The sequence below is a fragment of the Anguilla anguilla genome, chromosome 9 (genome assembly GCF_013347855.1).
Source record: "Anguilla anguilla isolate fAngAng1 chromosome 9, fAngAng1.pri, whole genome shotgun sequence".
NCBI lineage: Eukaryota > Metazoa > Chordata > Actinopteri > Anguilliformes > Anguillidae > Anguilla > Anguilla anguilla.
In genome coordinates, this window is record NC_049209.1 from 9,584,313 (window position 1) to 9,612,204 (window position 27,892).

General features: G+C 40.5%; 1 protein-coding gene across 4 annotated transcripts in view; it reads right to left on the reverse strand.

Annotated features, from left to right (window-relative positions):
* Positions 1 to 27,892, reverse strand: part of LOC118236242 (neurite extension and migration factor-like) — a 51,391-nt gene that overhangs the window by 12,588 nt on the left and 10,911 nt on the right. For 2 of the 4 annotated variants that reach the window (XM_035434451.1, XM_035434449.1), the window contains exon 2: positions 3,119 to 3,246. In XM_035434451.1, the coding sequence (XP_035290342.1) occupies positions 3,119 to 3,194 (76 nt within the window). In that variant the 5' untranslated portion in view covers positions 3,195 to 3,246. Of the gene's footprint in view, positions 1 to 3,118; positions 3,247 to 5,290; positions 5,311 to 26,593; positions 27,838 to 27,892 lie in introns of those variants that run through there. The other 2 variants (XM_035434450.1, XM_035434452.1) reach the window with 2 other exon arrangements.

Here is a 27,892-nt window from a genome sequence, read left to right on the forward strand (position 1 = left end):
CATTATTAATGATGTAATACAGAATGGCAGCAGTAGGATGAATTTGGAGGGTCCAGACAGATTTTGTCTGGCTATGTACAGTGCTGTCGCTTCATCCTGCTGCAAGACAATGGACCAGATGCAGAAAGCGACATAAGAAGTTGGTCACCGCTGTTAAGAAGGATATTTGGCATTCAGCAATGTTTTCTTATTTTAGGCTTTTTCTTAGGTAAAAGAAAAATGTAAGAATGGCTAAGACCACTCTCACTTAAGATATGAACAACAGGTCCCATTGCTGAAAGTCCAGAAATCGTTTGCTAAATGCACAGAAACATACGTTTTAAAATAGAAGAACATTAAAAATGCATTAAAGGAATATAAATGCACATCAATGCATCATCCCATATAGATCATTATAACGCTTTACTATAATTAAATATTACTGTGATGTTAGTTTACACTCTCCTTAAACAGGTCCCAAGGATGCAATTCTGAATACACACACTGTACACACTGTAAAAATATATTTATCATTTAGAGAAAAGGTTTCAATCTATAGCACACATGAATTTTATTGTAACCTGGCCAGCTGACAGAATTTGAATGTACCCCCCTCAGAGGACATGCCAAATGACCCAATGAAAGTAGATGTGCATCCTTATTTGCCAGTGGTTAGCATTTTAGCAAGAGGTACAGGCATGGTTTTAATTTTTGTTGAATTACTATTCATTTTGATACAATTTAAATAATTCCACACAAAATTGGAGACTTAACTTTTATTCAGGCCTGCTTTAAGAGCATTTCATTTATGCCTGCAAGTTTGTTATTACATATTATTTTATGTAGAATGTAATGAAGTCAAAGTTGTATAAATAAGCTGCATTGCTGTTAAGATCTTATCTAGACTTTTCAGGACTGCATCAGAAACCACTTTTGTCTGAGAAGGATTGTGACTGTGTTCTGGTTCTGCTAGTGGTGATAGTGGTGGTAATTTTGGTGGTTGTAATTAGCCTACGTGGCTTGGTTTTGCTCTGAAAATAAGAATATTTGAATCCAGACAAAACAAAGCAAAACAAACAGGGATAGGCTACTACAATAAGGTATGTAGAATAATAAATGGTACTAGACTAGGGCTGTCAACACTGGTCAAAAATGATGTTTGAATATTCCTTCTAAAAAACACTTTGAATACAGTAAGTAAGTTTGAATATATTCAAAGATGGCAACAAAAAAAAATACAATGAAGATTTATCCATAATATTCCACAATTTCTCTGGATTTGTGATGAAAAGGTCCAGACTTTATGCATGCTATATAAGAAAATGTTTTACTGTACCATTTTGGAGATGAATAAAGATAATTACAACTGTATATAGGAATATATGAGAAAATTATCTTTGCAAGTCCATTACCCTGGATTTTTCCATAATTAGTCCACACGTTCACTTGACTTGTGATAAGCAAGGCCCAGACCATATGCATTCTGAAGAGGTTTTACTGTCAAAATGTAGAGATATGCGCATGTAAATTCATTATAAATGTATATGGGCTTATATGGCAACACTATCTTTAGGAGTTCGTTACACAGGATTTTTGCATAATTATTTCACGGCTTCAACACTGAGGTGATTAGGAAGGCCTAAATTATATGCTGCTTACGGGCTTATATGGCAACACTAACTTTAGGAGTCCATTACACAGGATTTATGCAAATGGGCTGGACTGCTGAGTGGGCTGGGGCATACTAGCAGCACTGCCTCTCAAGCCAGCAGAACCAGATGTTCGCTTATCAGCCTAGCCCAGGGCACTGTCCTGGGCTATGGCGCAGATGGAGGAAGGTAGTTTAGCCTAGTCCATTAATGTATGGTCTGAGTTAGCTCTGCGGGGTTTGCGCATTCATTGAAATTGGGTTGAACTCTGTTTTTGGGGTATTACCTTATGCTAATCACTAATGCCCAGCCATGCGCATGCCATTTAAGAACCGATCGGTTTCACTATTCAATGGTACCATGGGCAAGAGCAAATTTGGGTGGTTCAGAAGCCACCCGACGTTGACTTTTCATACACACTTCTCTCAAGAAAAAACAGAATTGTAAGATACATTTTTAGAGAGTCTGGCCCAATGAGCCCAAATACACTGCCTACACAAATAAAGCAATCATGAACGGGAAAAATTGGACTAGCAAAGTCGGTCACAAAATTTAAATACAATTGAGCGTGCATTTGCTGAAAGGGAGACTGAAGACTGAAACCCACTCAATGAAAGCTGCTGCAGGGAAGGCCTGGAAAGCCATTTCCAGAAAAGATCCCAAATGTTTGGTGATGTCAATGGGACTCGATGCCGTTATTGCATTTAAAGGCTATGCAACCAAATATTAGACTTCATTGCTTTACTTTTTTTAGTTTATTCGTTGACTTAATTTTGCACAGCTGAAAATAGGGGGACTTACAAAAACAGCTTTTTGTGTAAAATGGTAAAACACATACGCATATAAAGGGCATGAAATTGTCTACATTCGTCTCATTCATCTGATCTCAATTCCAAATGTCTCAAATATATACAGCAAAAATAGCTAATTTCACTCTACCAGAACTATACCTTTGGAGGATAGTGTATCTGCACAGAAAACATAACTGCAGAAATGAGCATGTAGACTACTTAATATCGGCCCACCTGCAAGCTGCGTGCACGCAAAACATCTCTTGGCAGAGATTTCACCAGGATCCGTGGTGCAATGTCTGAGATAAGACCCACATGCATTTAGTGAATGCAATGGCCACTGAGATGTTGGAAGGACAAGTAAATATATGAACACTAGGTCTCTGAAAATGAAGATTTAAGATGACAGCAGCACAAGAAAGGACATGTATACTAAGTGCGCCAGAAAGATAATTTTGTTAGCATGACAATACGGTAACAATAAGATCACGTTGTCAGTATGACAATAAGGTGACAGTAGGATGATGTTGTCAGCATTACAGCAAGTTAACATGAAGATCATGTTGTCAGTATGACAATAAGGAGACAAGTAGACAATGTAGTCAGTATGACAGAATGGTAACATTAAGAACAAGCTGTAAGTATGATAGTAAGGTGACAGTAAGATCATGCTACATGCTACCAAACTCAGTCCCTTACCTTTCTCATCCACCCCATTGCACTGTGTTGGGTTCTGAGCCGGCACAGCAAGGCTGGTTTCCTGTAGAACATCCATCAATTTGGCCTGGTTCTATTCCTCTCGTGCATCATTATCACTCTCTAACCTCCTGTAATATGACAGAGAATGAGGAAGGGGTTAAATGTTGGGAAGGTACTTAATAGAGGTGTCTAAACTTATCCAAAAAGGACTGGCATAGGTGCAGCCCTCAATAAAAAGTGTTCACTGAAGACTGATTATTTCACTCAGAGGTTTTAGTGCTGGGGTGGAACAGAAGCCTGAAACCACACAAGCTCTCCCTGGATAAGACTGGAGACCTCTGCCGACAGTGATTGGTAAATACTTTTGCGCTACTACCTGACATTTCCTAGAGATTCCAGCAATATAACAAGGAAGGGTACACCATTCACCGCTGGCATAGTTCTATACAAAACAAATAAGAGGCCTTACATAACATCCAGCCAGGACCCACTGCACTGGCTTGCAATGTTCTTTTAGGACGTATTCTTTAAAGCAAAGCATAATCTGGCCCCCGAATACTGAAAAATGTGTTTGTTTTCCAAACATTCTGACCATAAACTTGGATTTCGACTTCACAGGGCTGCATGCCCGGACAGTTGGAATAAGGAGCGCATGAATACTGTAGGCATACAGTAGATGTGCTGACTACACCAGCATATCCTCAGAGGGTTCGCTGAAAAATGCAAACCACTGGTAAGCTTCAAGATCAGAACAGTCAGGTTAGAGTTTGCTAAAATGTGCATTAAAGAAAACTGTAGAGCTCAGGAACAAATGAAGAAAGGAACTGCTCATGATCCAAAGAATCTATCCATCTCAAGGGAATGTGGTAGTTAAGTATGCAATCATTAATAGATAAATAGATCAAAACCATTTATTGACACATCAGTTTGACACTGAAAGTAGTTCATGTCGCCAGTTGAGCAAGATGGCAGGTGAGTTTCTGGGCTCTTCCCCATTCACTTTATTTTTGATCTTATTTTACCTACTCCGTATCAGTTAATGTTTCTATTCTGATTTTACTTTTTAGTTAGTCCAACCATATGCCAGAGCCAGTAAAGAAGAGATCAACTTTGCATCTTTCATCTCCTGCAAAGTTGTGAAAAGTTATTCCACATACAAAGATTGAGGAGATTAATGACATTACAAATGTCTCACCACATACAACAGTGGTTGTAGCTGGAGTGTATATATAGACTGTACTGTTAAATGATCCATATAGTTAGCTCAATGAACCCTATGCCATTAACTTGTTAAATAAAACAAGTGTTTCTCAACACTTATCTCGCACCTATCCTGCTCAAAGAACATAAAGCGACTCTACATGACACGAACAAGGGTAAATGGCCAAGCGATGACACAGTAAATCCCAAGCTCTTATTAACTTCCTGGCTATTGTTAGACTCATTATCACCAGACACGATTCAGACCTCGGGGAAAAAGGCTCTTTCCACAGGCATGCCAACAAAGGATCCCACTGACTATAAACTATCATCCTGTTTCCTCCATTCTGAGGTAAAACTATGAGCTAAGGTCCTCACTCCCAAAGCTGCAAACACATCAGTCAGGAAACCTGCATGACCATATTAACACATAATGATCACAGCAGTTTTATGGCAATCAGCCTGGCCTCATGCTAAGCCGGCAAAGCTTAGGCATTGACAAACATTCCATTTGTCTTAGGAGGGCAGTGACAAACTAGAGAGAGTTCATTTTCACACTATCATCGTACCCCACACACTCAAGCTTGCTCCCTCAAACTACAGTCAAGTATACTTGACAAGGCAATTAGGATGTGCAGAGGCCAAAATAAGAGGTAGCGCATTATTAAGCCCAATGGTGTGATATGCTGAAGGAGGCTGAAATTGCAAGCACAAATCACACCTTCAGATCCATAACTGAAGCAGATTTGAAAAGCTTGCCCTCTTCAGATGGCTGTATAGACATGCCTACATTCCTTGCTGGAGAAAACACATCACAGGCCCATTTTTAACACATAACAAACTGTGAATCATCCCTCTTTCTCTCTCGGGGTTTGCTCTGTCCTCACACAGATGTGTCCTAAAGGTGGTGGACTGAAAAAGAATAGCAGTGCATACTGTATGTTCCGGGAGGTATGATGTGAAACATGTCACCTGTTTGGTGAATGTGTGGGCCGGTCACTGCCAAATCCACTGCTCCCTGTCGATCACCCTGCTACACCTGCAGGGGAGCGGAGGATGCGCAATGAAATTTGTTCAGGGCAAACCCTGTGGTGCTGCCTTCCTCCATCTCACCCATCTTTGTGCTGGATTGGGGTTTGTCCTATGTGGAGGCAGATCCCAGGCAGTGAGCCCTATGACAGGAACTATGGAGTCCCTCTAATTAAGCCATTACATCAGTGCAGAGCACCAGGAGCACTGGCTCAGAGTAAGCAGGTCTGCCACAGGCAAGGCTGGCTGAGAGAGTCCTCTCTACCCCTGTGGTGTTTACAGAGTTTGTTTGTGTTTCACAGTCCCTGTTATTAGAGAAGGCCTGTGATAACATATTCTGTGTTCAGGATGAATCACCTTTAAGGTCAACAGCTCCGGGAGGGAAAAAAGGTTAAACAACAGAGATGCCTTTCTGCCAGGAAGAACTCTTCTGCTTTTCTGGTGACTCATGTACAAAACCTTTACCACAGTAAGAAAATTTAATAATTAATATTGTTGTCTGAAATACACTCACAAAAATCCAATAAATCATTCATCAAAAATTATTCTCAAAAAAATTTTGCAAATACCTATACAATATTTGCAGCACTGAGTATACTGTATATAAAAGCACATGCCTCCCTCCACCCACCATTCTATAACATGACCACAAAGCTGTAGAGGACCATGCTGTGAGCCAACATGGTGCTCACTGCACTGGTTAATGGGATAAGTCTGGTACCCAGAGGCAACTGTAGTTGGCAGCTACTGGGCTGCTGCCAGGCCTTGGCTCTGTTTCCTGCCTGTGAAGGGCAGCCAAAGCACAGGCATGCCTAGCAGGTAGGGGACCCTGCACTGTTGAAGATGCAACACCATATAATGTGGCAATTACTTTCTGATGCCAAAATAAGCTCATTTGTTTTTTCTACAGGAGTGGCCTATTCTGCATCCTCATGTTCATCTTTTGATCTCAAATCTAAATGGCTTATGTATATAGCGAAAATAAAAAATTTCACTCTACTACCATACTTTTGGAGGGTACTGTAGAGGAGTACAGCAGAACAGGCAACTCCTGTGAAAAAAACAAAACAAAACAAATGAGCTTATTTAGGCACTGGAAAGGTAACTGACCACATTATATGGTGTAGCATCTTCAGTGCCGGGTCCCCCTATGTGTCAGGCAAGCCTGCACAATCTGTGTATTTCCAGGTTGGCCACAAGCCCAAGGGGAACAAATCTTTACTGCATGGGCCAGGGTGTTTTTACAATTCAAGGTAAATTTTTTTTTTTGCTCATATAATTTACCTGCTCACAATTAGTAGAGATGATGATGACCATTTGAGAAGTTCTTTATTTCTCATTTGTGCTTTTCCCCTTTTTTCTCCTCAATTTGGAATCCTGAATCATTGTCAGCTCTCATAACAGGGCCTGGGCTTTCGATGCAGGAGGGTGCAGACAATATGCTCTCCTCTGAAGTACGCAATGCTAAGTGCTGCTTCTTACCACACTGCAGCTTGCACATCAGCCTGGTACAGAGATGAGGTGACACAGTACTTCCTGTGCAGCTTAACAGGAAGACCTGCAGGCATCTGGTTGACCAGTGGGGGTCACTAGAGAGCAATAAGAGGTGGATCCCTGCCAGCTGAAGCCTCCTTAATTAACCCTGGGAAATGCTACATCCAATTATACATCGTTCTATGAGACTACCGGCCACAGACAGTATGGTTCATTTGCTCTGGGACCACTGGGACCATCCAAGCAGAAAGACTAGAACTCTGCCATATCTGGATGAGCCACCCAGCATCCCCCCAACCACTGAGAAGGTTAATGAAATCTTACGATTTAACTTGGCTGTTATATAATCTGATGAAGGGCACATTGCTTATTGAAATTAAAATAATTTCTCAATCTGCAATAGCCTAATTAAGGCACTAGACTGTCAAGTCTATAGAAAAATGTATATTTGTAAAATGTTGCCCATATCACTTACACAGTAAAATGCCCAGTGTTAATTCAACTCTGTTACAGCTGAATTAACACTAGGCATTTTACCGTGTATGACCACTACTGCAGTTCACTATTATCCACAGCGACATAGACAATAGCCACTACTGTTTAATCCATAACCACTGCAATCAAAAAGAAAAAAATTCTCAATTTTTGAAGCCAACTGAAAGTATACATGGCTAAAATTAAATCTTGATGAATTTTTTTGTAATCTCCTTTCATTACACCATCTAGAGACTTTGATTTAAAAACACATTCCTCTGTGAATATAAATGGTAGATTTTTTTTTCTTTTATAGCTCTGTCTATAAAAGGTTCATTTTACTTCAACACTCAGCCTGACTTTGCTTTGTAGTCATGGTAATATGGAGTCACCAAGGAAATAAGGTTTGAGGCAACTGATCGGAAACATATAGATTTCCAATAGAATGCAGTGTAAACAACAGTTACACAATAGTATGTGACAAGAGGAGACACCTCAAAAGATAAGTGCTTCCAGAACACCGTCCAGAACATATTGATCTTATTGCTTTGCACTAAAATTTCAGGGAAAGTCAGAATCTGGACATGACTAAAATGACACAATCACATAATTAGAAAGAAAATACGCATTTTTCATCCAATTGACAGTTATCTATTGTGACATAATATTGTAAATGGAAACAGCAATTAGTAGCTTTTGATTCAACATTAAATACACGTACTAGTGAGCATGTGCCAAATGTTGACTTTGATGTAATAACTGTAATTCATTGCAGCTAAAACAAAAAAAATGCTACGCCCCGTACCTCGGTAAAGTATTAAAAACACAATTAACGACCGATAACGTCCAGTGAGGTAACCCACCCAGCACATTATATTATATTAATTTAGCAGGTGCTCTTATCCAGGGTTACATAGATGAAAGAGAACAGAAATGAATTCACCTGATTAACATGAGCCATAGTGCCAGACCTGGCTAACAACATTCCCAGATCTTTCCTGTGTATAGATGCAACATCACCAAAGCACTAGCGTTAACTGCGTTAACCAAGAACCAAGATACAGATTCAAGCGCTAAGAGGAGAACATAAGACAATAAAAAGCCAAGACCTGAATTAACACAATAGGTGGAAGTGCTACGAGCTGGGAGGGGAACCACAATGCAGTCTGAAGAGGTGAGTCTTCAGTCTGGCCCGAAGATGGCCAACAATTCTGCTGTCTTAACCAACATGAGAATGTTGTTCCTCTGCTGGGGGGGCACCAGTACAGACAGGCACTGGACAGAGCACACTTCGAATTGCAATTATTTTCAAACGTGCAGCCAACAACAAACAAAAAATCTTAATCAAAACCAAAGAATCATCAAAAACTCTTAGGCACAAGATTTCAAACATTACCTAAACCAAGGTTTTTGAAATTAAGAAATGAGGTGGACAAATTTAGATGAATGAAAAAGAGAACATACAGCTCTGCTGTTAGTGATGGGGTTGGGCAGTATTCATGACACTTCGGTTCTAATGCATTGTTCCACAGCCAAAATCTGACAACAGTAAGTGGTTTTAGTGAAATCCATAACCTCTGCCTAATGAGCCATGTCTGGAGAAGGCTGGAGATTCGCAGAAATGTCATTCATTTCTTTGCAGTGCAGCACAATGGACTGTCAAAGTAACATAACATTTAAACTAATCTTTCAAACAAAAAAAAATTCAGCCAAAAGAGAAATCCAGTCATTACAGCAAAGAGCAAGAGACAAAGAAATTAAAATAAGCAAAGGTTTGCTGCAAGTCACATTTGAAAACAGCCTTATTCTGACACTGGTGTGTCCATGCGATCCCCTTTCGTAAAGGAACCAACGGAGCCCCAGTGTGGCCTCAGGCCTACTGGAGTGTAAAGTAAGTATAGTTATGTTCCTCCGGAGAATCCATCCTGTTCATGCACACTAGGGAAGCGTGTAATGATGCTGATTGCAGTAATGCGTCTCTTTAGTTTGACTCAAACAGCTACTGGAGTCCTCACCAACTCTCCTGTATGTCTCAAACAAGGTCTACTTACAACCCAGGGCAGGAGTTCTTCAAATGGGCTGTTTTTGCAGGTCTGCACTGAAGAACACCGCTGAGACCCAGCCATTCTGGTGATTTTTTCCAGGTGTAACTGTAGTCAGATATTCATGTAAAAATGCAAAGTTCAAATCCAATCACTCCAGATTTCACACACACTATTTTTATGCTACTCCTGCAATAACAGTTTAAGGTGAAATGTCGAGTTTCTGTTGAAATCAGTGCGTATGTAACCACATCCAAAGATCTTCAATCAAATTATTCAGTCCCACTTAACTCACACCCATAAATAAAAATAGTGTACTATAGGCCAAAGGAAAATTGTAATTATGCACTTGTGGAAAAATAGCAAAGCGACCTGTTGCAGTTGAACACAGGATAAAGATATATGCAAAAAATGTTACAAAAGGCACAATAATAGGAAATATTTTGCATCTTATGCAACTCATAAACCAGTAAATAAAGTACTAAATAAACAAACGTTCCACCACAGTCACAGCAGTTAGTGTCTCTGTATCAATTTATATATGGCTTGCATTAGGCTACTAAGTTTAACGTACAGAGATAACAGATATCAGAACAAGTCTGGAATTTAGCCACACACAAACAGAAGATTTAATATTAAAAATGTTCGCACTACATTTTTTAATAGCAAATGCAACACTTGTGTCACACTTTGCAGCCCTGTTACCTCACAAATGCCAAAAACATGGGAGGCTGGTCTTCCCCAAACTTCTTCAGTTCCTGCATTTCACACCAACTGTGTACTATATGGACACCAGAGATGGGCAGTGGTTGAATAATCTTAATGATCCCTGTTCAGTATTGTCATTCACCCCATGTTTAGGAATAAAAACGATCATTATCCCTGTACAATAATCTCTTCTACATGACTTCCTCTATAAAACATCAACATATACACATTTCTAAGATGAATGGGAGATGACTATTACCCATAGACAGGAGGTACAGACCTCCTTACCGTGCAGCTTCTTATGAAAAACCACAAAATGGCACAGATTACTAGCTGCCCTCACAAACACCCCCAAGCACACAGGGAGGTCCATATAGAAATGGTTTTGTCGAAAACAGTGTAGAAGAACTTGACTTGACATCCAGTATAAAGCCTTCCCAGAAACGTGGAGGTTGTTATACCAGCAAAGGGTGGACCAACTCCAAATTAATGCCCATAATTTTGAATGAGATGTTGTATGTCAGGTGTACACCTACTTTTGTCCATGTAGTGTATGTCCAAGAGGCTCTAGTTATGGAAGCTACATTCACTTTGCCTTTCTGAATGTCAATCAGAAGCTGGGTCACTGAGGCGATTACACATTATTAATGCAAGAGAATATCCTGGAGGTTTGCAAGCTCACAGTAGCACCAAGTTGGTATCTTCTTTAAATTTATACCATATTGGCCAGCCACATTTTGGCAGATTGCGAGAAATATTTACAGATTTATCTGGCCTTCTTCACTCTTGGATTCAGTAAAGCAAAAACATGTTTTTAAATGATCGGCTACATAACCAGTGAATCTACTGCCATGTTGTCTTGCGTGGTATCAGAATTCATATGGCACAGAATGGGAAAGAAACGGGAACTTCCGCGTCATGGCGCTCAACCACAATCAACTGCAGTCAAATTCAGCCTTTGTGCACCGTTCCCTTCGTTCACTTACGTCCAACACAGTTTTTCCATCGATAAAACTGAAGTGTGTTTACATCTGAAGCTAGCTCAGATTGGTGGGGCATCTTTTTGCATGTCTTATGTCTGGACAGGGAGCTCCACAGACACAAGAGGGTTAAACCTTCACAGCAGGGCTACTTCAATCCAGGTCCAGCAGGGGGCAGAATCTGCAGCTATTTGCTCCAATCATGCACTACACCAGCTGATTTTACCAACACATGCTTTTATAATCATCAGGAGGAAATAATCCTAGTAGTCCCTTTTATGTGCCTGCCTACACTTCTTTGTTGCTTCTTTGTTTACAGGCTTCTATCACAATCTGTCAGAACCTTGAAGCAGACAAGGTGAATCACCGGAATCAGTCACCGGAGAAGCGGAAGCCTGGTCCCAGCCTGGTCAGGCACGCCAGGGGGCACTGGTCATCCTCCCACCTACCAGCCTGTGCAGGCCCAGTCATGTGAACATACGCCAGGATGGCACACAATAACAGATTTGTTCCTCTTCTTCGGTCACTTTAAATAAAGGAGAAGAATGCATTATCGCCACAGTCTCCCTAAATCACTTCAAAGACGGGGTAAGAGTCCATTATTACCAGTCTCCCTAAATCACTGTTAAAGACTGTAAGAGTTCATTATCACCCAAATCTCCCAAAGACACTTAAAGGACTGGGTATGAGTTCATTATCACTATAATCTCCCTTAGTCACTCTAAAGCCAGGAAGAGTGCATTATCACAACAATCTGGCTCAGTAAATTTAAAGATTATGAAACAGTCATATCAATGTTTAATTATGCTTCAAATTATTATCATGAAAATTTGGTTTTGGCAGCAATATCTTGTTATTGACATTAAACTAGTGAAAATTAATTGGATTGACTAAGAAATCATATAAACTCATATAAGTCACTCTCATATGCAACAGTTACATAGTGTGCACTTTTTTAATCAAACAATTTAATCATTTTAAACATTTCATTTTGAGGGTAAAACCAATGTCATCAATGATTTTGGGCTGGACTCAATTGCAAAGTGACACAGGTCTATCCAAGGGGAGAAGGTATTTATAATTTTTTCTTTTATTCAATTAAATAGTGCAACTGAGAAGAATGGGGAATATTCAAAGGATGCATCTGGTATTCCTTCAACAGCACAGTGTTTTAAGGAAAAGCCTCACAACTTGTGCTGTATGGCGATGTCTATGGGTCACAGACTTCATGCAGTCACTGCATGCAAAGGATATGCAAAGTACTTAACATGGGCACTTTCATTCACAAAACATTAATATCTCCCAAACATTACGGTGCCCTGAAATGGGGGGTATGTACAGAAAGGGCTGCAATTTCTACACGGTGAAAACAAAGCATACAAAAAATACCAGAAATAGAGGCTGAGAATGTGCACTTCAACCATATGTGTATCCAATTGTTTGGTTACAAATCTAAAATCGTGGAGTTGCGAATAATCAAACATTATTCAACCATAGTATCATGGTATATTAATGTTAACATAAAACTTAATACAAAAACTTCAACAGCGTTTTAAAAAATGTAATGCTAAATGTTTGGTTTGCATGCTGTTTAAATGTCCAAATCAGCCTCCATTCGGATGTTTTTCATTACAGAAGTATTTTTTTTTCCAGGTTTTCCTCTCCGATTCATTTTAACAATGGCTCGGAAGCACACCACTTTCAGAGCTGCAGAGAAATTCTTCACATCAGGCACTGGCTTTTAAAAATACCTTCAGTGTAATTCTCTGTCTGACCAGGGCTGTCTAATTTGCGGCGATTGATTAGATACAATAGGTGTGAACTGCTGGGAGTCGCCCACACACTGCTAGGTGCTACTCAGACACATAAAGAGCACCAGCAATGGAAAGAGGTGTGTGAGCCCCTCAACATTTAATTTGCAGTTACACTTGAAACCTCCCGGCAATATCTCGCCCCATCATCACAAGAGAGACGAGAGGAGAAGCTTCATTTTGATTAAGTCATTAATAAAAAAATTATCAGAAGCATTATACAATTTCTAATCCCTTGCCTGATCCTGGCCTTTCAATTAATTGGTTGTCCTGATGGCTAAGTATAGTCATGCCTGCACCTATACAGCTTAGGTTGAAAAGGTTAAGAAAAACTCTGACATATTGCCTAAGAGTAGATGTATTCTTGAGCTCTCTGTACAGTGGGAGTTTGTTGTATGTCGGGAGCTCTACACAGTGGGAGCTTGTTGTATGGTGGGAGCTCTATACAGTGGGAGCTCGTTGTATGGCGGGAGCTCTATACAGTGGGAGCTTGTTGTATGGCGGGAGCTCTATACAGTGGGAGCTTGTTGTATGGCGGGAGCTCTATACAGTGGGAGCTTGTTGTATGGTGGGAGCTCTATACAGTGGGAGCTTGTTGTATGGTGGGAGCTCTATACAGTGGGAGCTTGTTGTATGGTGGGAGCTCTATACAGTGGGAGCTTGTTGTATGGTGGGAGCTCTACACAGTGGGAGCTTGTTGTATGGTGGGAGCTCTATACAGTGGGAGCTTGTTGTATGGTGGGAGCTCTACACAGTGGGAGCTCGTTGTATGGCGGGAGCTCTATACAGCGGGAGCTCGGGGGGGTTCAAATGCTTGTATGCCAGAGTCAGTAAAAAATGATGTACACTGCGTTTGTCAATGACAACTCTTGCGCTGTTGTAGCATCTCCCCGTGATGGTGCATTACATACAGGCATTTAGCAGACGCTTATCCAGAATGACTTACACAACTTTTTACATCGCAAGGGTCCAATGGCAGTGTCCTATTTGGGAATCGAACCTGTGACCTTTAGCTAACAAGATCAGCTCCTGACCCATTATACTACACTGCCGCCCTTATAATGCAATGATGGCACCTGTAGCTTTGCAGAGCTTACCAAACCACCTGAATAAAAATCTAGGGGAAACACTGTAAAGCATAAAACACTAAATTATAAGCTACTGTTCACCAAGCTCAGAAAGACTCTGCACTCATATAAACCACCGCACTGTTGTACATTTTGATGCGTTATTACATAATTTGTGTACTGAATGTCCTTGTGCCCCTTCACGGGAAGCCTATTGTGGAAAAGAAAATGTACATCGTCTTATTTGCGGCTTTACAGACGCACTGAAAACATGTTTACACACAGCTTACAAAATAGAAAGTTTCTCATAAATGGATATATTGTCACAATAATTGCCTCAGGTCTCACCCATGCTAGTATTGTGGCACCCAGAATTGTGCATCTTTAAAATTTAAAATTCTTCAATTTTATAGGCGTTTACTTAAATCTTCAACAGCCAATTGTATTTAGTAAGACAAATAACATTTTTAGATGTACAAGATGAACACACATTTTACTACTGCTTCAGCACACCTTTAGTTAATTTGGATATTAGTATAACTGAGCCGTCTATACATATGAAGTGGATTATTAAAAGCATCAACAGGGAGCATGCTAAATCAATATGCCGAAAATGAATCATGTTGCGAAATGTTTTCAACTCCTCGAATCCATAATGATACCAAAGCTTCAGGCACCCCATCTTGGCTAGCCCACAGCAACCTTAAGAGTACAAACACATGCTTCCACTGGAGGCACTTGCTACAGAGCATAAACATGAAGAATATCAGCAATGTATCCAAAGGAAAAGCCAAAGGCCACAACATATAACCAATGTCTGGAAGGAGGAAAACTACCTGAGAATTCCTTACTGGATGAACAGCTCCCTGTGTCAAATCATCTGCTCACAATATCATTTTAGTTTTTTGAGTGCCTTGACGTTAGCCCATACACACTTGACAAAGACATGCAGAGACAGACCTAAACATAAACACCAAAAAGAGTAATACCGTCTTAATGAGAAAATATAGGCTATTTCATAATGATCGTGTCTTGATGCTAAATTTTATGTTATTTCACATGCTTGAACAAAATGTAATTCTAGTACTGTTTAAACTTGTAATCATAACAAATTCTTTTTACAAGATTAATACAATAAATTAGAACGTGTCTGCATGTATCCTAAGTCTCACTCCTTACAGTCCCAGAAAGTTATTTTCTCTGGCTTTGAAGTTAATGCATTTAGTGTTCCGAATCGCTCCCCCACTTGTACAAGATCGTATAAACAGCTGATAAGTATCAAACATGTTAGCATTACTAATTGCTTAATTAAATAGCCTTGATGCCGTTTTCTTTGACCGTTTTGTGTTAATTAGCTAGTTTTAATTTCATGCTCACTTCCTTAAGCACACACTTTATTTTGTACCATACAACCTGTCCGTAATGTATTATTTAAACCGATAGCCTAGTTTGTGATTGTGAAACAAATTGAAAAGACTTCCTTACTTGAACAAGTGGAGTCTGGAGCAATGAGTTTAAGCGTAAGCAAAACCCATTGCTTGAGAGTCAATGTTTACACTATAGAGGCTTACAGTCTGACAGCTGAAGGAAAAAAATATACATACATTTTTAAACAAACTCTATGACTAGCTAGCAACTTCGCTCAGTGAATGAAATAACTATTTTTTGTAAAACAATTTTTGGCTGGACTGCAACAGTAGGGCCAGCCCTACAAACGTGAATGTCTGTGACTGACTGACTGACTGACTGACTGACTGAGTGAATGATAGAGTTACACCACGCATGTCTGTGACGTCGGCCGGTTTGGTCCAGCCATATACTAGGTTTTAACCTGGTCTTGTTTTCATGATCAATTGAGTGCACAGTTCACTGGCTAAGGTACGTTAGATAGTTCTATGGGGTAGTACCATCATGGTGATTTACCAACTAGTTTTGGAAAGCTCTGTGAGTTACAAAACATCCAGCCTGTTACTAAAATGTAGGCCTATATTATAACAGAAAAGTATATTTAGACATAACTAGATCACCTGGTGAAATCACTACACATGCAAACCACCTCCCTGGGTCCTTGCCTGATCACGACAGTAATGCCTGCCTCCAATGCTTTAACAGACATTAGGCTAACATTTTAAGGTTGGCGCAAAGATTTATGGGATATCCACGGTGAAGAATACAGCTGATGCTACCTTAAAATTTGGCTAAACGAAGGCCCCTTAGTCAGAAGTGTCCTGTGGTGCCTACAATTCAGAACAGCACTTGAAAGTGTGATTTTTACTTCCTGTCATTTAGTCAGCATGTACCCAAGTCATCATGCCTTAGTTATCCAGTTTTCTGCCAAATGTCTGACAAATGCAATAAAAAGCAATTGGCAGATGGCAGGTATAAGCAATCTGCTGGTAGTCTAATGCCGTTTCATCAGGCAAAATTCATTTAATTAGAGGGCAGCTTCAGGGAGGCTGCTCATTCCAAATATGGCTCTCTAAACCCAACACATAAATACCTGAAGCCACAGCCCATCTCATGACACCATAATGGACAACAGAGAACGATCAGTCTGAAGACTGCAAGAAAAAGGCTGGACGTGATAAGGCATGACTCGTAGCTGGCGGCGTAACTTGTAGGTTTCCAAATCACACCAAAGAGCTGCAGGAAATGTCACAATTCAGGCTCTGTGTATGTCGCGGAAGTCACAGACTCCATTGGTTTGACTTTTTTTGTTTTTGTTTTGAAGGTTCATTACTTTCCCAATTTGTTATCCATTTCTATGATTTCCTGTTTTTAGTGCTTTCTGTGATTTTTCTGCCGTTTTGGAGGATAATTGTTAACCCAAACATAGTGCACTGTTGTGCTGTTTAAACCATTGTACTGTTTCAATTAAAGTGTTTAGCTTCTCCCACAAGCTCATGTTGGTAGTCTGTATCTAACGCATATCATGACATCATCTGTGTTCGCACAGTTCTTAATCACTGTCACACACCATCAGTGTGAAAATTCCCTTCACTCCTCCAGGTGAATGACAGTGAGCGACGTCAATCGCTTTCGCTCTCTTCCTGCCCCTTTCACCCAAGGTGCTGCTGTCCTTTGAGTTCCCACCCCCATGAGGGTGGCACACAAGCACTCCAGCAAACTAAAGACAGAATCTAAACAATGCCAGTGCGTTTTACCGGCTGCCGGAGCCATGGATTCTTCTTAACAGCGATGCTAGCTAAACTATAATACCATGACCACGAGGCAGGGCCTGCTCCTGCTCCCCTGAATCACAGAGGAGCCTTCCTCAATGTATGAAGTGCTGTGGGAAGAACACAGATGTGACCAGCAGTGAGTAAAGGCTGTTGAAGCAGAGGAACATGCAGAGCATTCCTCATTGCAACAGTCAATCAATAGAGATCTGCAGCCTTTTAGAAAGTGAAGACAGTACCATTTCTTAACAATACATTCACATTAGCCTGTAAACTCAACCCTGAGAATGACAATGTACCTGATTAACTAACAAATTGATATTACAGTGAAACCTGCAGACCATGGTGCCCCTGTAGCACATTACAGTCTATAACAATGAAATAATGTCTGACACATGAGACTAAGCAATGTAACTGTGAACTGCGTGGAAATTCCATGCCCATTTATGAAAAAAGTGACCGGAAAATTTGACAATGAAAAAAATAAATAAATAAATCATTTTGAACATGCCCAAATGTGATTCCCAAACAGGGGGGCAATGTGCAAGTACCATAACCATTCAAAACTTTGTGCTGCCGTGTAATCTCAGCAGCTGATAAAAATGAGAAAAGTGGAGAAAAATACAGAAAAATATGCAATCTCAGCTCTAAATATACTGTTTAATAGCTTGACTTATAGCCTAGCCTATAATGTTCCAGGACCTCACAAATATTTCCAGCACATTTTGTAAATTTTCTCATTTTCCAGGTGTTTTCCATGACTGGAAAACTAGTCGATAAATTTCCAGGTTTTCAAGGTTTTCCAGGACGAGTGGGAACTCTGAATTTGTTTATGAAAAATTGTGTGGATATACCTGACAGCACCAAGGGAATCTGTGTTTATAGTGCACATTTTATTGATGGATTCTTACAGAATAGCCTCATGCAGAAGTCTATGGGTTTCGTGAAGAAACTGATTTTGAATCCTGATGCCGTGCCAGTTATGTATCCTGGGACCACAGCAGCAAGTGTTGCCAATTAGCCTATTCATAGATTCTGCCATTTTCAATGAGAGTAAAGGTGTAGAGATGATACAAAGCCATTTCATGTAGTTTTCACTAACACTATTTGGTGGGAAAACCCCTATTAAACAAATTATTATTAAATATAGAGTATTTGTAAGGTTTTAAAATACATCTGGAGGTGTAGTTTAAGACTACAACTCAAAATTCACTGGTAATCTACTGGATGTGATGACAGTATGTATACTGGCCCCCCAAGCTGAGTCGGCTAAATGACTGATATAGAACAGCAGTGGACCAGAGTCAGATTCCAGCATACTATCGCTTGGAATCTTGCGTTAGACTGTCAGCACCATCATAGCCAATCCCCATGCTCACTGTAGCTGGGGCACATTGACTGAAAACAGCCTGTTCGGCCCTCGCATCTCAGCAGTCCCATAACTTCCCCATTTGAAAGCTTTTCTGCCCAGGAAAATACACACACGCCAGTTCAGTTCAGCTCTGCAAAGCCCGGGCATTTAGCATTCGTGTGTATCTCATTTACAGAAACGCTTTCATTCAGTCTCTCGACATTCACTCTGTCGATACAAAACTCAGCAGTCAGCCTGAGAAGGTGGCTCTCGGCTTCATGCACAACAGTAAAAAAAACAAAAAAAAAAAAAAAAGAGTAGTCTCAATTTATGAAAACCTGAAGTTAAATACAGGTACAATAAGATAGCTGAAGGGGCAAACTGCTGCTTCAATCACTGCACATAAACCCACAGCTACCACTCATGCCTAAATCAGGGGTGTTCAATCTCATCCGAAAAGGGCTGGTGTGGGTGCAGGTTTTTGTTTTTTGACCCAGCACTAAGACACCTGATTCTACTTATCATTGTCTTGATTGAAGACCATCATCAGTTAATTAGTTGAATGAGCTGTCGTAGTGCCGGGCTAATACAAAAACCTGCGCCCACACCGGCCCTTTCTGGATAAGACTGGACACCCCTGGCCTAAATGCTAAAAGAACCAAAGCTCTACGTGATCGCGCTGGATGGGCATGGTCCAGATCAGGGCCGTTTTCTCCAGCACTTGCTGCTGACTGTGCTACCGCATTCAGAGACAGACTACAGCTGTGATTCGGTAACTCCCCTCTCACACTCTCTACTCAGAACACATCTGGGAGTCGAAGGGTTGCACAGAAATTGCACACCTTCCAGGCAGAGAAAGACCAGTGGAGGAAAGGAGGCAGAGAGAGAGAGAGAGAGGGAGAGAGATAGAGGGAAATAGAGAAGGAGAAGAGAGAGAGAGTCAGAGAGAGAAAGAGAGACACTTCCTGTGCTGTATTCTCTACCTCCTGAGGAGAGTCATGCTCACCAGAGAGAAGAACTGTGTGTCCTTGTACCCCGCACAGCAGCGTTCTCAGAGAGGAACAGGCTTTTTCTGGCACACTCAGTAAAAACAACATATTTTGCAATTATCAACCACAAGGTGCGCAGCAATTAATAGCACTATCCCGATGCTAAATGTCACATGACAGTGCCATATTCCTGGAGCCAATTATTCAGTAAAATGGAATTTTCCTGGACAAACTAGAGATGTGTGGCAGGTAAATGAGCTGGGTCCTATGCGAGTGGATTAGTTTTGTTCTATGTGAGCTGGGTCGTTTATGAGTAAATGACCTGGGCCCTATATGAGTGAATGAGCGGTTTCCTACGGTAGTGAATGCGCTGGATCCTATGTGTCAGATGTTTGCCCCTAAGCCTTTTTCTAAGCCAGGAACATCCATCTCATGCCAGGAAGTATAAATAAAATGACAGGCCTTTTGTTCACCCATCAGGATAAGCCCATCTGCCTCAGGGATATGATATCCCACCTCTGGAACACAGAACACGGATCAATCAGCCAAACCTCATGCAGCTGATGTTCACCGTTAACAGTGCACCGATAAGAAACACTAAGAAAACAGCGCACTCTTTGGGTTTTTTTGAAGCAATCTCCCAATCTGCAGAGGCCAATAACCTATTTGCCTGACACTTTCAGGGAGTTCTCTGCCATGCCATTCACCATGATCATGGCTGAACACAGTATTCAGTTTTTCAAAATTGTGCTCTCAATTTTATACCCTAAGGAAAACAGGAAACCATTTTATAAAATACCCTAACTTTCCAATGAACTCCAAATAAGTTGCACGTTAATGAAGATTTGTTTTTGTTTTATTGTATTTAAAAGAAATAGTTAGGGATGTGAATAATTGTGATCTGGGTGTGGAAGAAAAACACTATTAATAAATCAAAATAATGGAAAATATGTTTGTCCGAACAATCATATTAGTATTGTATGTTTGGAATTTTCTAATTTTTTTGAGCATACAATGTACCTCGGTACTTGTACACTTTATATTGTACTTTTACAAAAAATGTAATCTACTGTAAACACATTTTATTGACCCGCAGCACTGAGAACAGTGTATGGAATAAGCAGAGGAGATCACAGAATCCAGACAAGAATGCACGTGATTTACAATTACCATGCCAAAATCTGATTCAAAAATACATCACATTACAAAGCTTTAATTTTGATGAAATTCAACCTGGAAAACAGCCCCGGGAAAGATCTATTCTCTTTTAACTACACTCTCACCCTTCGCTCCCTCTGTGGGAGACATGCCGCTGCAGCCAGAGAATGAATAGCTGTCAGCGGCTGTCAGCAGGCTAGCTCACCACCTGCTATTACGACCGCCATGCTCATTTAGAGGCACTGCCATGCTTAACCATACCAGCCTTTTTCAGTGGCAGCAGAACACACTGGAAACCACTCAGAAATGAACGCTGTCCCCTAAGTATAGGGCTGGGTGGAAATTTCAAAGTCTTCAATGAATCGAGTTGTGTGTGTGTGTGTGTGGGGGGGGGGGGGGGGGGGGGGCTTGTTTGTCTATTTCGCCACCCCTAAGGAAAGTACATGAAGGAATCACATAAAGAATTTGTCCAAGACTTTGGTTGCCATCTATCAGGTGACAATTCAAATGCATTATTATTATTATTATTATTATTAGCCTATTATTATTATTATTCTACACAAATTGTTCATTGTTAAAAATATTTAAGGTCAATCTATAATGATTCAGAATATTAAAATATAACATTGATATTTAGCTAAAAAGCAAATTATATGATATAGTACACAGTACACAGTCATAGTACAATATTCATGTAAGCAAAGACAAAACATAAACTTAATTTGTCTTGGAAAGATATTTGCATAATTATTATCTGTGGAATATTTTACAGTAAAGCTTGATAACCGATTAAAAAGCTTGATAACTTGATTAATTAACTGATTAATGATCATCCCCAGTGTTTTTGCAGACAAAATGCCAGACGCCTGCAATGTTCATATGTTTGAAACATTATGGCTTGTAATTAATAGTGTTGACAAAAGTAATATTTTATTTTACTGGAATTTAGGAAACACTGTTATCTCAGAGCAACATACTAAGCATGGCTGTTGGCTGCAAGCAGGCCAACAATCATGGCAGATAATCATGGTAGAGAATATCATAATTTCTTTGGAAATCCCTATACTAAGATTTTTTTTTTTAGCAAGAACAGTCTGGGCTTAATGTCAGTGGAAGAATTCTGAACGTGTTACATATTGCTGCCCCTAAATATTGCAGTGCATCGAACAGCACCAGTAAGACATAGCTAACTCGGTCCAGGCAAATGCTAATAACTAGATAGCAGAGGTGCACAAAAACAGTGCATACACAGATTCAGTTGAACCCACTTAGTGCACATAAAGTCACAGGGACTGCTCTGACTGGACTGATCTTCAAAAAAAACTCCTAAGACCCAACACACCAGTCAGACCTCTCCATTCTGCAACATCTGAGCTCCTGGGCCCTCCCCACCCATTTGCCTGCACTTCCCAGTAACATCCCCTGTCTGTTCTGGACCCTGGTGGTGGAATAAGAGCAGAAACCCTGTGAGAACAAGCCCAAATCTAGACCAAATCTGGACGTCTAGGTTGAGAGATTGTTTCAACATCAACATACTTGGTTATGGTATAGGCTATACCATCTAGACATTCGGTGAAGTCAGTAACAAGAAAACCCGGCAGATCTCTAAACTGTAAACTGCTTGGAGCCATCACAGTATTTTCCAAATTAATTTGATGAGAGAAGCAGACACATCAGCTAGCATAAAAAAAGCACTCCTGACTACAGAAGACCCTTTGTTACAGGCTGCACAGTTCATTTTTGATATGAGCCTCAGAAGATAATGATTTTATCTGACTTCAAACCAGAGGAAAAACAATACCAGTAATAAATAAATAACTTAGGAAGAAGGGCCCCACTTCCAGCTCCTTCAGACAGCATGAGCCAAAACTTCTCATTAACATGCAAAGCAACACTCCTGTGCCAGGGCTTTGATATTTGTTTTTTCTTTTTAAAAGTCACCGATGCGATTTCATTTGTATTATCAAGGACAGAAACACGATTCAGAGGCTTACTGTCTGCCAACGTTGATGAAAATACAAGTAACTGCAGAGTGACAAGTACAGAGAACAGAGACGGTTTTTCCTCCAAATTTTTTTGTACTTACAACCCACATGCTTAAAGACCTTTTCAGTAAAGCAAGTTGAAATCAAGTGATATTGTTCTTACACAAAATGTGGACACTAAAAAACGCAGTTCACACTAAAAATGCATTCTTCGACCCTTTCTTGTAAAAAAAGAAAACATTCACAAACACACAAGTGCAGTAGATGACCAACACTTAATTTCAAAACTAGTCTCCCTGAAGTTGGTGGAAGAGTTTTTCTACATTTTTTGGTGCTTTCTGTCCAGATCCTGAGAGACATGCTGTTATGGAAACACACTGTTTATATCTGATTTCTGCTATTTGACACTGACACCATCCTCTTTATACATGCTGCAAAACATGGTTTGCCAAGCTTGTCTTTCTATTCTAAGTGGTGGGACCACACAGACCCTTGTTGCTGTTGGCTAACAGACACACAAATTCTCTGCAACTCACAGCCAGCTATTCTAATGCCAAATGAAGTCTGGCTCCGGCAAAAATAAATAATAAATAAATAAATGTGGTAGAATTTCCAGTGTGAAAGAAAAAGGACAGTGTTCCAGGATACACACAATACGTACATAACCGAGGCCCCGACATTCTACTGAAAGCATTCTATTTATTCCATTGTCTGAGACATCATCGTCTGTGAAGAAGCTCAAACCAAATCTGGTCTCACAGACAATTTATAAAGACCACTGGATACACTGATAAAGATTCTCCACCCTTTTTAATTAAAAAAATGGATAGGATCGGTCGCATTGAACCGAATTCTCACGCTAGAAAATCTGTGGTGCGTTACTTATGGCAATCATGTTGCTCACCTGAAACACACACAGCTAAGCACATTTCTGTATGACTCTATAGATTAAGTTATTTGTTGCATTTATAGCAGATCTGTCTAAAATACTATTGAAATCCATTGAAATACTTTGAAAGGCTCCCCAGAGAGCTAGATGAGCCTCCCCAGAGGGTCAGATGGGTGGGGTTTGTACTAGAGGTGCACCGATCGATCAGCCGTGGATCGAAACCAGCCGGTTTTCGCTCCATAACAAGCAATCGGTGACCGGCAGGTTTATTTCTATTTTGGCAGCTCTTTATTCCAGTTTTCTGATGTAAAAAAAAGGTGAGCAGAGTCCATGCGCAAGCTGCATTGGAATGCTTGCTGCTATATCTTTCCCCAAATGTCAGCCGTCTGGAAACAGTACAAAGAGCGTGAAGCAGACATTAAAGGTTTTTCAGGCTGGGTCTTATTTTCGTAATATTTTTCATCAATCCTATTGGTTCAGATAGTATTTTAATTAACTGCTTTATTGTCAAGTTTTTGGCTTTTTAGCATTTTTTCCCCTCTATGCCAGTAGCTTTACCATGGTGTCTATAGAGCATATCAAGATAGGCTACAAGTTCAATGTACCTTCAACCAAGTCCAGTTCATCTAAACCTGTCATTGGGAAGTGAAAATGAATATGAATGTTTACATTTATTTGTCAAAATGAAAAACAATTCTGTCTCAACTTGCAGAGTTGACCGTAAGCAACACTATTCCGTGTGCACGCAAACTTAATTTAGATCGTCGCCTGTGTATTCCGGTTCAAATAAATATAGTTGGCCATCAAAGTGAAGAGGCTCGACAACACCCTTGTGATTAATAATAAGCTAGGGTAACATGTTCAGAATTTGGACTTTCAACATTATCTTATAAAGGTTAATCCATGTTAAAATTATTCGTGGCTAGATTGCCCTCTGCTAGCCCACCAACATCACTTGCAGCAGCAATTTAGTTTTCCCAGGTGGTCTCCCATCCAAGTACTAACCAAGCCCACATTTACTTAGCTTCAGCCATTCAGCAGGAGCAGAGTGCACGGTGGTACGGCTGCTAATGTGGCTAATGTCAATGGGTAAATGTGACATACTGTTGGTGGTGCTTTAAAAAAGAATCTGAAGCTGCCCACAGGAGAGAGAGGAGAGATAGCATGTTTACAACGTCTCCCAGAGGTCTGCCGCTCCCTGTCCTCACAGCTGATGTGCCTCAGATGGAGATGGAACCAAGCCCTCCCAATTGCCATGCACACATTTCCAATAACCAAAGCACATCTCACTGACCTGATTCATTTGAGGTCGGGGATAAGAGGGTTAATCATCTGCAGTGCATGAAAAAAGTGTGGTGTCAGTGAGTAGTGGCAGTCATGCACTGATTCCCAGCATACACCTCACAAAACATTTGGGATATTTTTAGGTCCCGCTGTTTGAGATCCAGTCTGACAAAGGCCGCAGCTGCACAGACGTCCACAAGAGGTTTCAAGAACCTCTCTCCCAATGATAGTAACAAAGCTCACACAAAACACTGGCTTCCCTTTCTTTAGTCAAGCCCACCATCCAGTCCATTGCCTTGGTGATCTACAGAGTCTGCATATTCTCTGGCAAATGCATTCCACCTTACATCAAACATATTCTTTAAGCCTGACAGAAGTTCAAAAATGCACTGGAAAAAAAGGCACAAAAAAATAAAAACAGACAGAAAAACACTATTACGGAGCAATCAAACAGAACCATTACACATGAAAAATTGCACAAATAATTCGGTTTTTACCATCAGCTTCATGACTGAGAAAACATTATTGAAAATATTTAATTGAACTAGACAGATGAAATAAGGTCTTTAAATGTGAACTATGACCGTTTTATAAAAACAGACCATTAAAAAGGACTTTCTTGTTCTGAAGAGTTTTGTTCCATTGCTTCAACATCTGCTATTGAGATAGACCAAGACTGATACTAATCCAACAACCAAACATTTTGTTGCCTTCAGAGAATAACCCAGATGTAGTGAAGAACAACTGCAGACAGAATTGTTAATATTAAATGCTGTTTAAATTGTCATAATGTAATAGCAAAGAACTCTGTTACTAATAAAAAGTATCATAGAATACGTCATGTTCTGGCTCAGCTAAAGCATGATATAGCCTATTCAGAGAATGTACCAACTACTGCAGCCACATAATTTTTTTATGTTATCTGTTCAGCCTAATAAATCAGATAATTAATCTGTCCTCTTGCACAGTCAATCCACTATGGCCTCATGTGAAATGTTTACGTAAACAAAACCACAAGAAACCAGTGTCTGTTCTTAAACTTGTAAGCTAGGCGAAAGGTTATTTCTGGCAACAAACAACAGACACTGCATCCTTTGATTACAACAGACAATCATATTCTCCTTCACAGGCTAGAAAGCAGTATGGTGGTATAAAAAGTGATTTGTGGAGCCACATAGCTCTTACCACTTGTATAAATTCAACATTCTCTATCTCTAAAGTGGTGCAAATACCAGTGGTAAAATGGCAGTGCTTGTGAGTTTGTCTTAATGGATATGCATTTAATTCCAACATGGCTGGAGAGAATGTGCATGAGCCATTAGATGTAATGTGACTTATATGAGCCATAGGGTTTAATGTGGTCTATCAAGGCTGGTAACATCTGTGGCTTTACTGATAGCTGCTGTTTCACACCTGGAAAAATCAGGTGTAAACATCCTGCATGCACATTCCAGAAGGTGCTCTGCTGGCCAAACTCCCCATTTACTTTATATTATTAAACCCTTTACTAAGCCAAAGCCACAGACACACCTGCTTAACCGCACAGATCATGGGGTATGTATGTGTAGAAAGCCTTTCAAGAGTAGAGGTCAGAGCTTGGCAGAGGTACAGAATTCTGCAAGAGCAACAAGGGCTCGACCAAGTTCCTGACCACGGGTAAATATCGGTCGAGGCTGCACATGGATATGCGTGACGTCAGCTAAATTTACTTTTGTATCAGATTATCCTGTTTCAATAGGTGGCGGTGATTCTCATGAGCGAATGTTGGACAAATATAAACAAACGAGCCATGGAGCAGTGACTCAGTGCTATAATGAACCAGCGTATTGACTCACTGAATTCCCCCTCCGTCTGCGATGTGCGGATCCCAGCTGCCTCTCTGAATACCAATTACTGCTTGCTTGTTGATGGGGGAGGGAGCCAGCCAGCCAGGCAGCCAAACAGCCAGAGAGGGGGCTGGTGGGAAAAGGCTCAGACAAGAAGGAAGTGAATGCAAAACAAGAAGAGGGGAGGAGGATGACAACACTGTGGCAGTTTTGAGTCAGCCATATTCCTCAAAGCGAAGAGCCACAGATAAAACAAACAAGCGGGTCGCTGAGCTGCAGAGCTGCAACTTCCTTCAGCCTGTTTTACTGTAGGTCTGCCCGTCCCCGTCATGCAGGGAAAATGCAGGGGCGGGCCATAATGCTGCTCCTAATAGGCTGCACACTAGCAGAGGCAAACCAACGTCCATCCTCATATCGTACATGATGCTGCTAATTTCAGATGCGCTCTCTGCACAAACACACGATTATGTACGAACAAAGAGCATCTGCAATTCAGTTTTCCACCAACCAACTGTTGTGCCGTAGAACAGGGGCCACCAAGAAAATCGATCTATGCATATTCCAGCCCATCTGTACATGCTGCTATAATGCAGGATGTATGGATCAAAGAGCATTATGATATTAGACAGTGCATGGGGGGCTGCTTTCCTGTGCCTTCTCAGCACTCCTAAGCACTTCTGGTGCTCTACTAGACAAAACAATTCTTGCCTGTTCTACTAGCTTTACATAACAGATGCCAATGAAATAAATTCCGAATGCAGATATTGTCAGGACAAGCGCGCTCAACTGTTCATAAAAACTGAAGGTACCTCTGCACTGATCTTAGTCAAGAAAGAACAATGCCCTTATACTTCACACAGCTATTTTAAGGAGACATCCGCATTTCTAAGAGGGAATTAAAACAAGGCTTGCAAATGTTATGAGACACCTTTCATTGGCGACATCAAAAACTCATTCTGAATAAAAAGCAAACAAATATGTGCTGCGGTGTGCGCATTGGCGAAGGCAGTCACAAGGTAAGGCAGCATTAATTGATTTTTGAGGGTAAAGCTGGGGGTCTCAGAGGGAGTTTGCCTCCCGCCATGTGGAAATGGCAGTGGCAGCTCCCTTAATTAAAAATGTAATCAATATTTATCCAGTGTTAAAGCTTTGCTTAAGACTCTAACTAGATGGAGGAAAAGGTCCCCAGACGGGGGGAGATGTGAAATTATATTACTTCATCTCACATTATGAAGATTCCTCTAACTTATCAAACATTTTGAAGGATAGATAAATGTAGATCCACAAAAGTGTGAAGAATCATTCTGC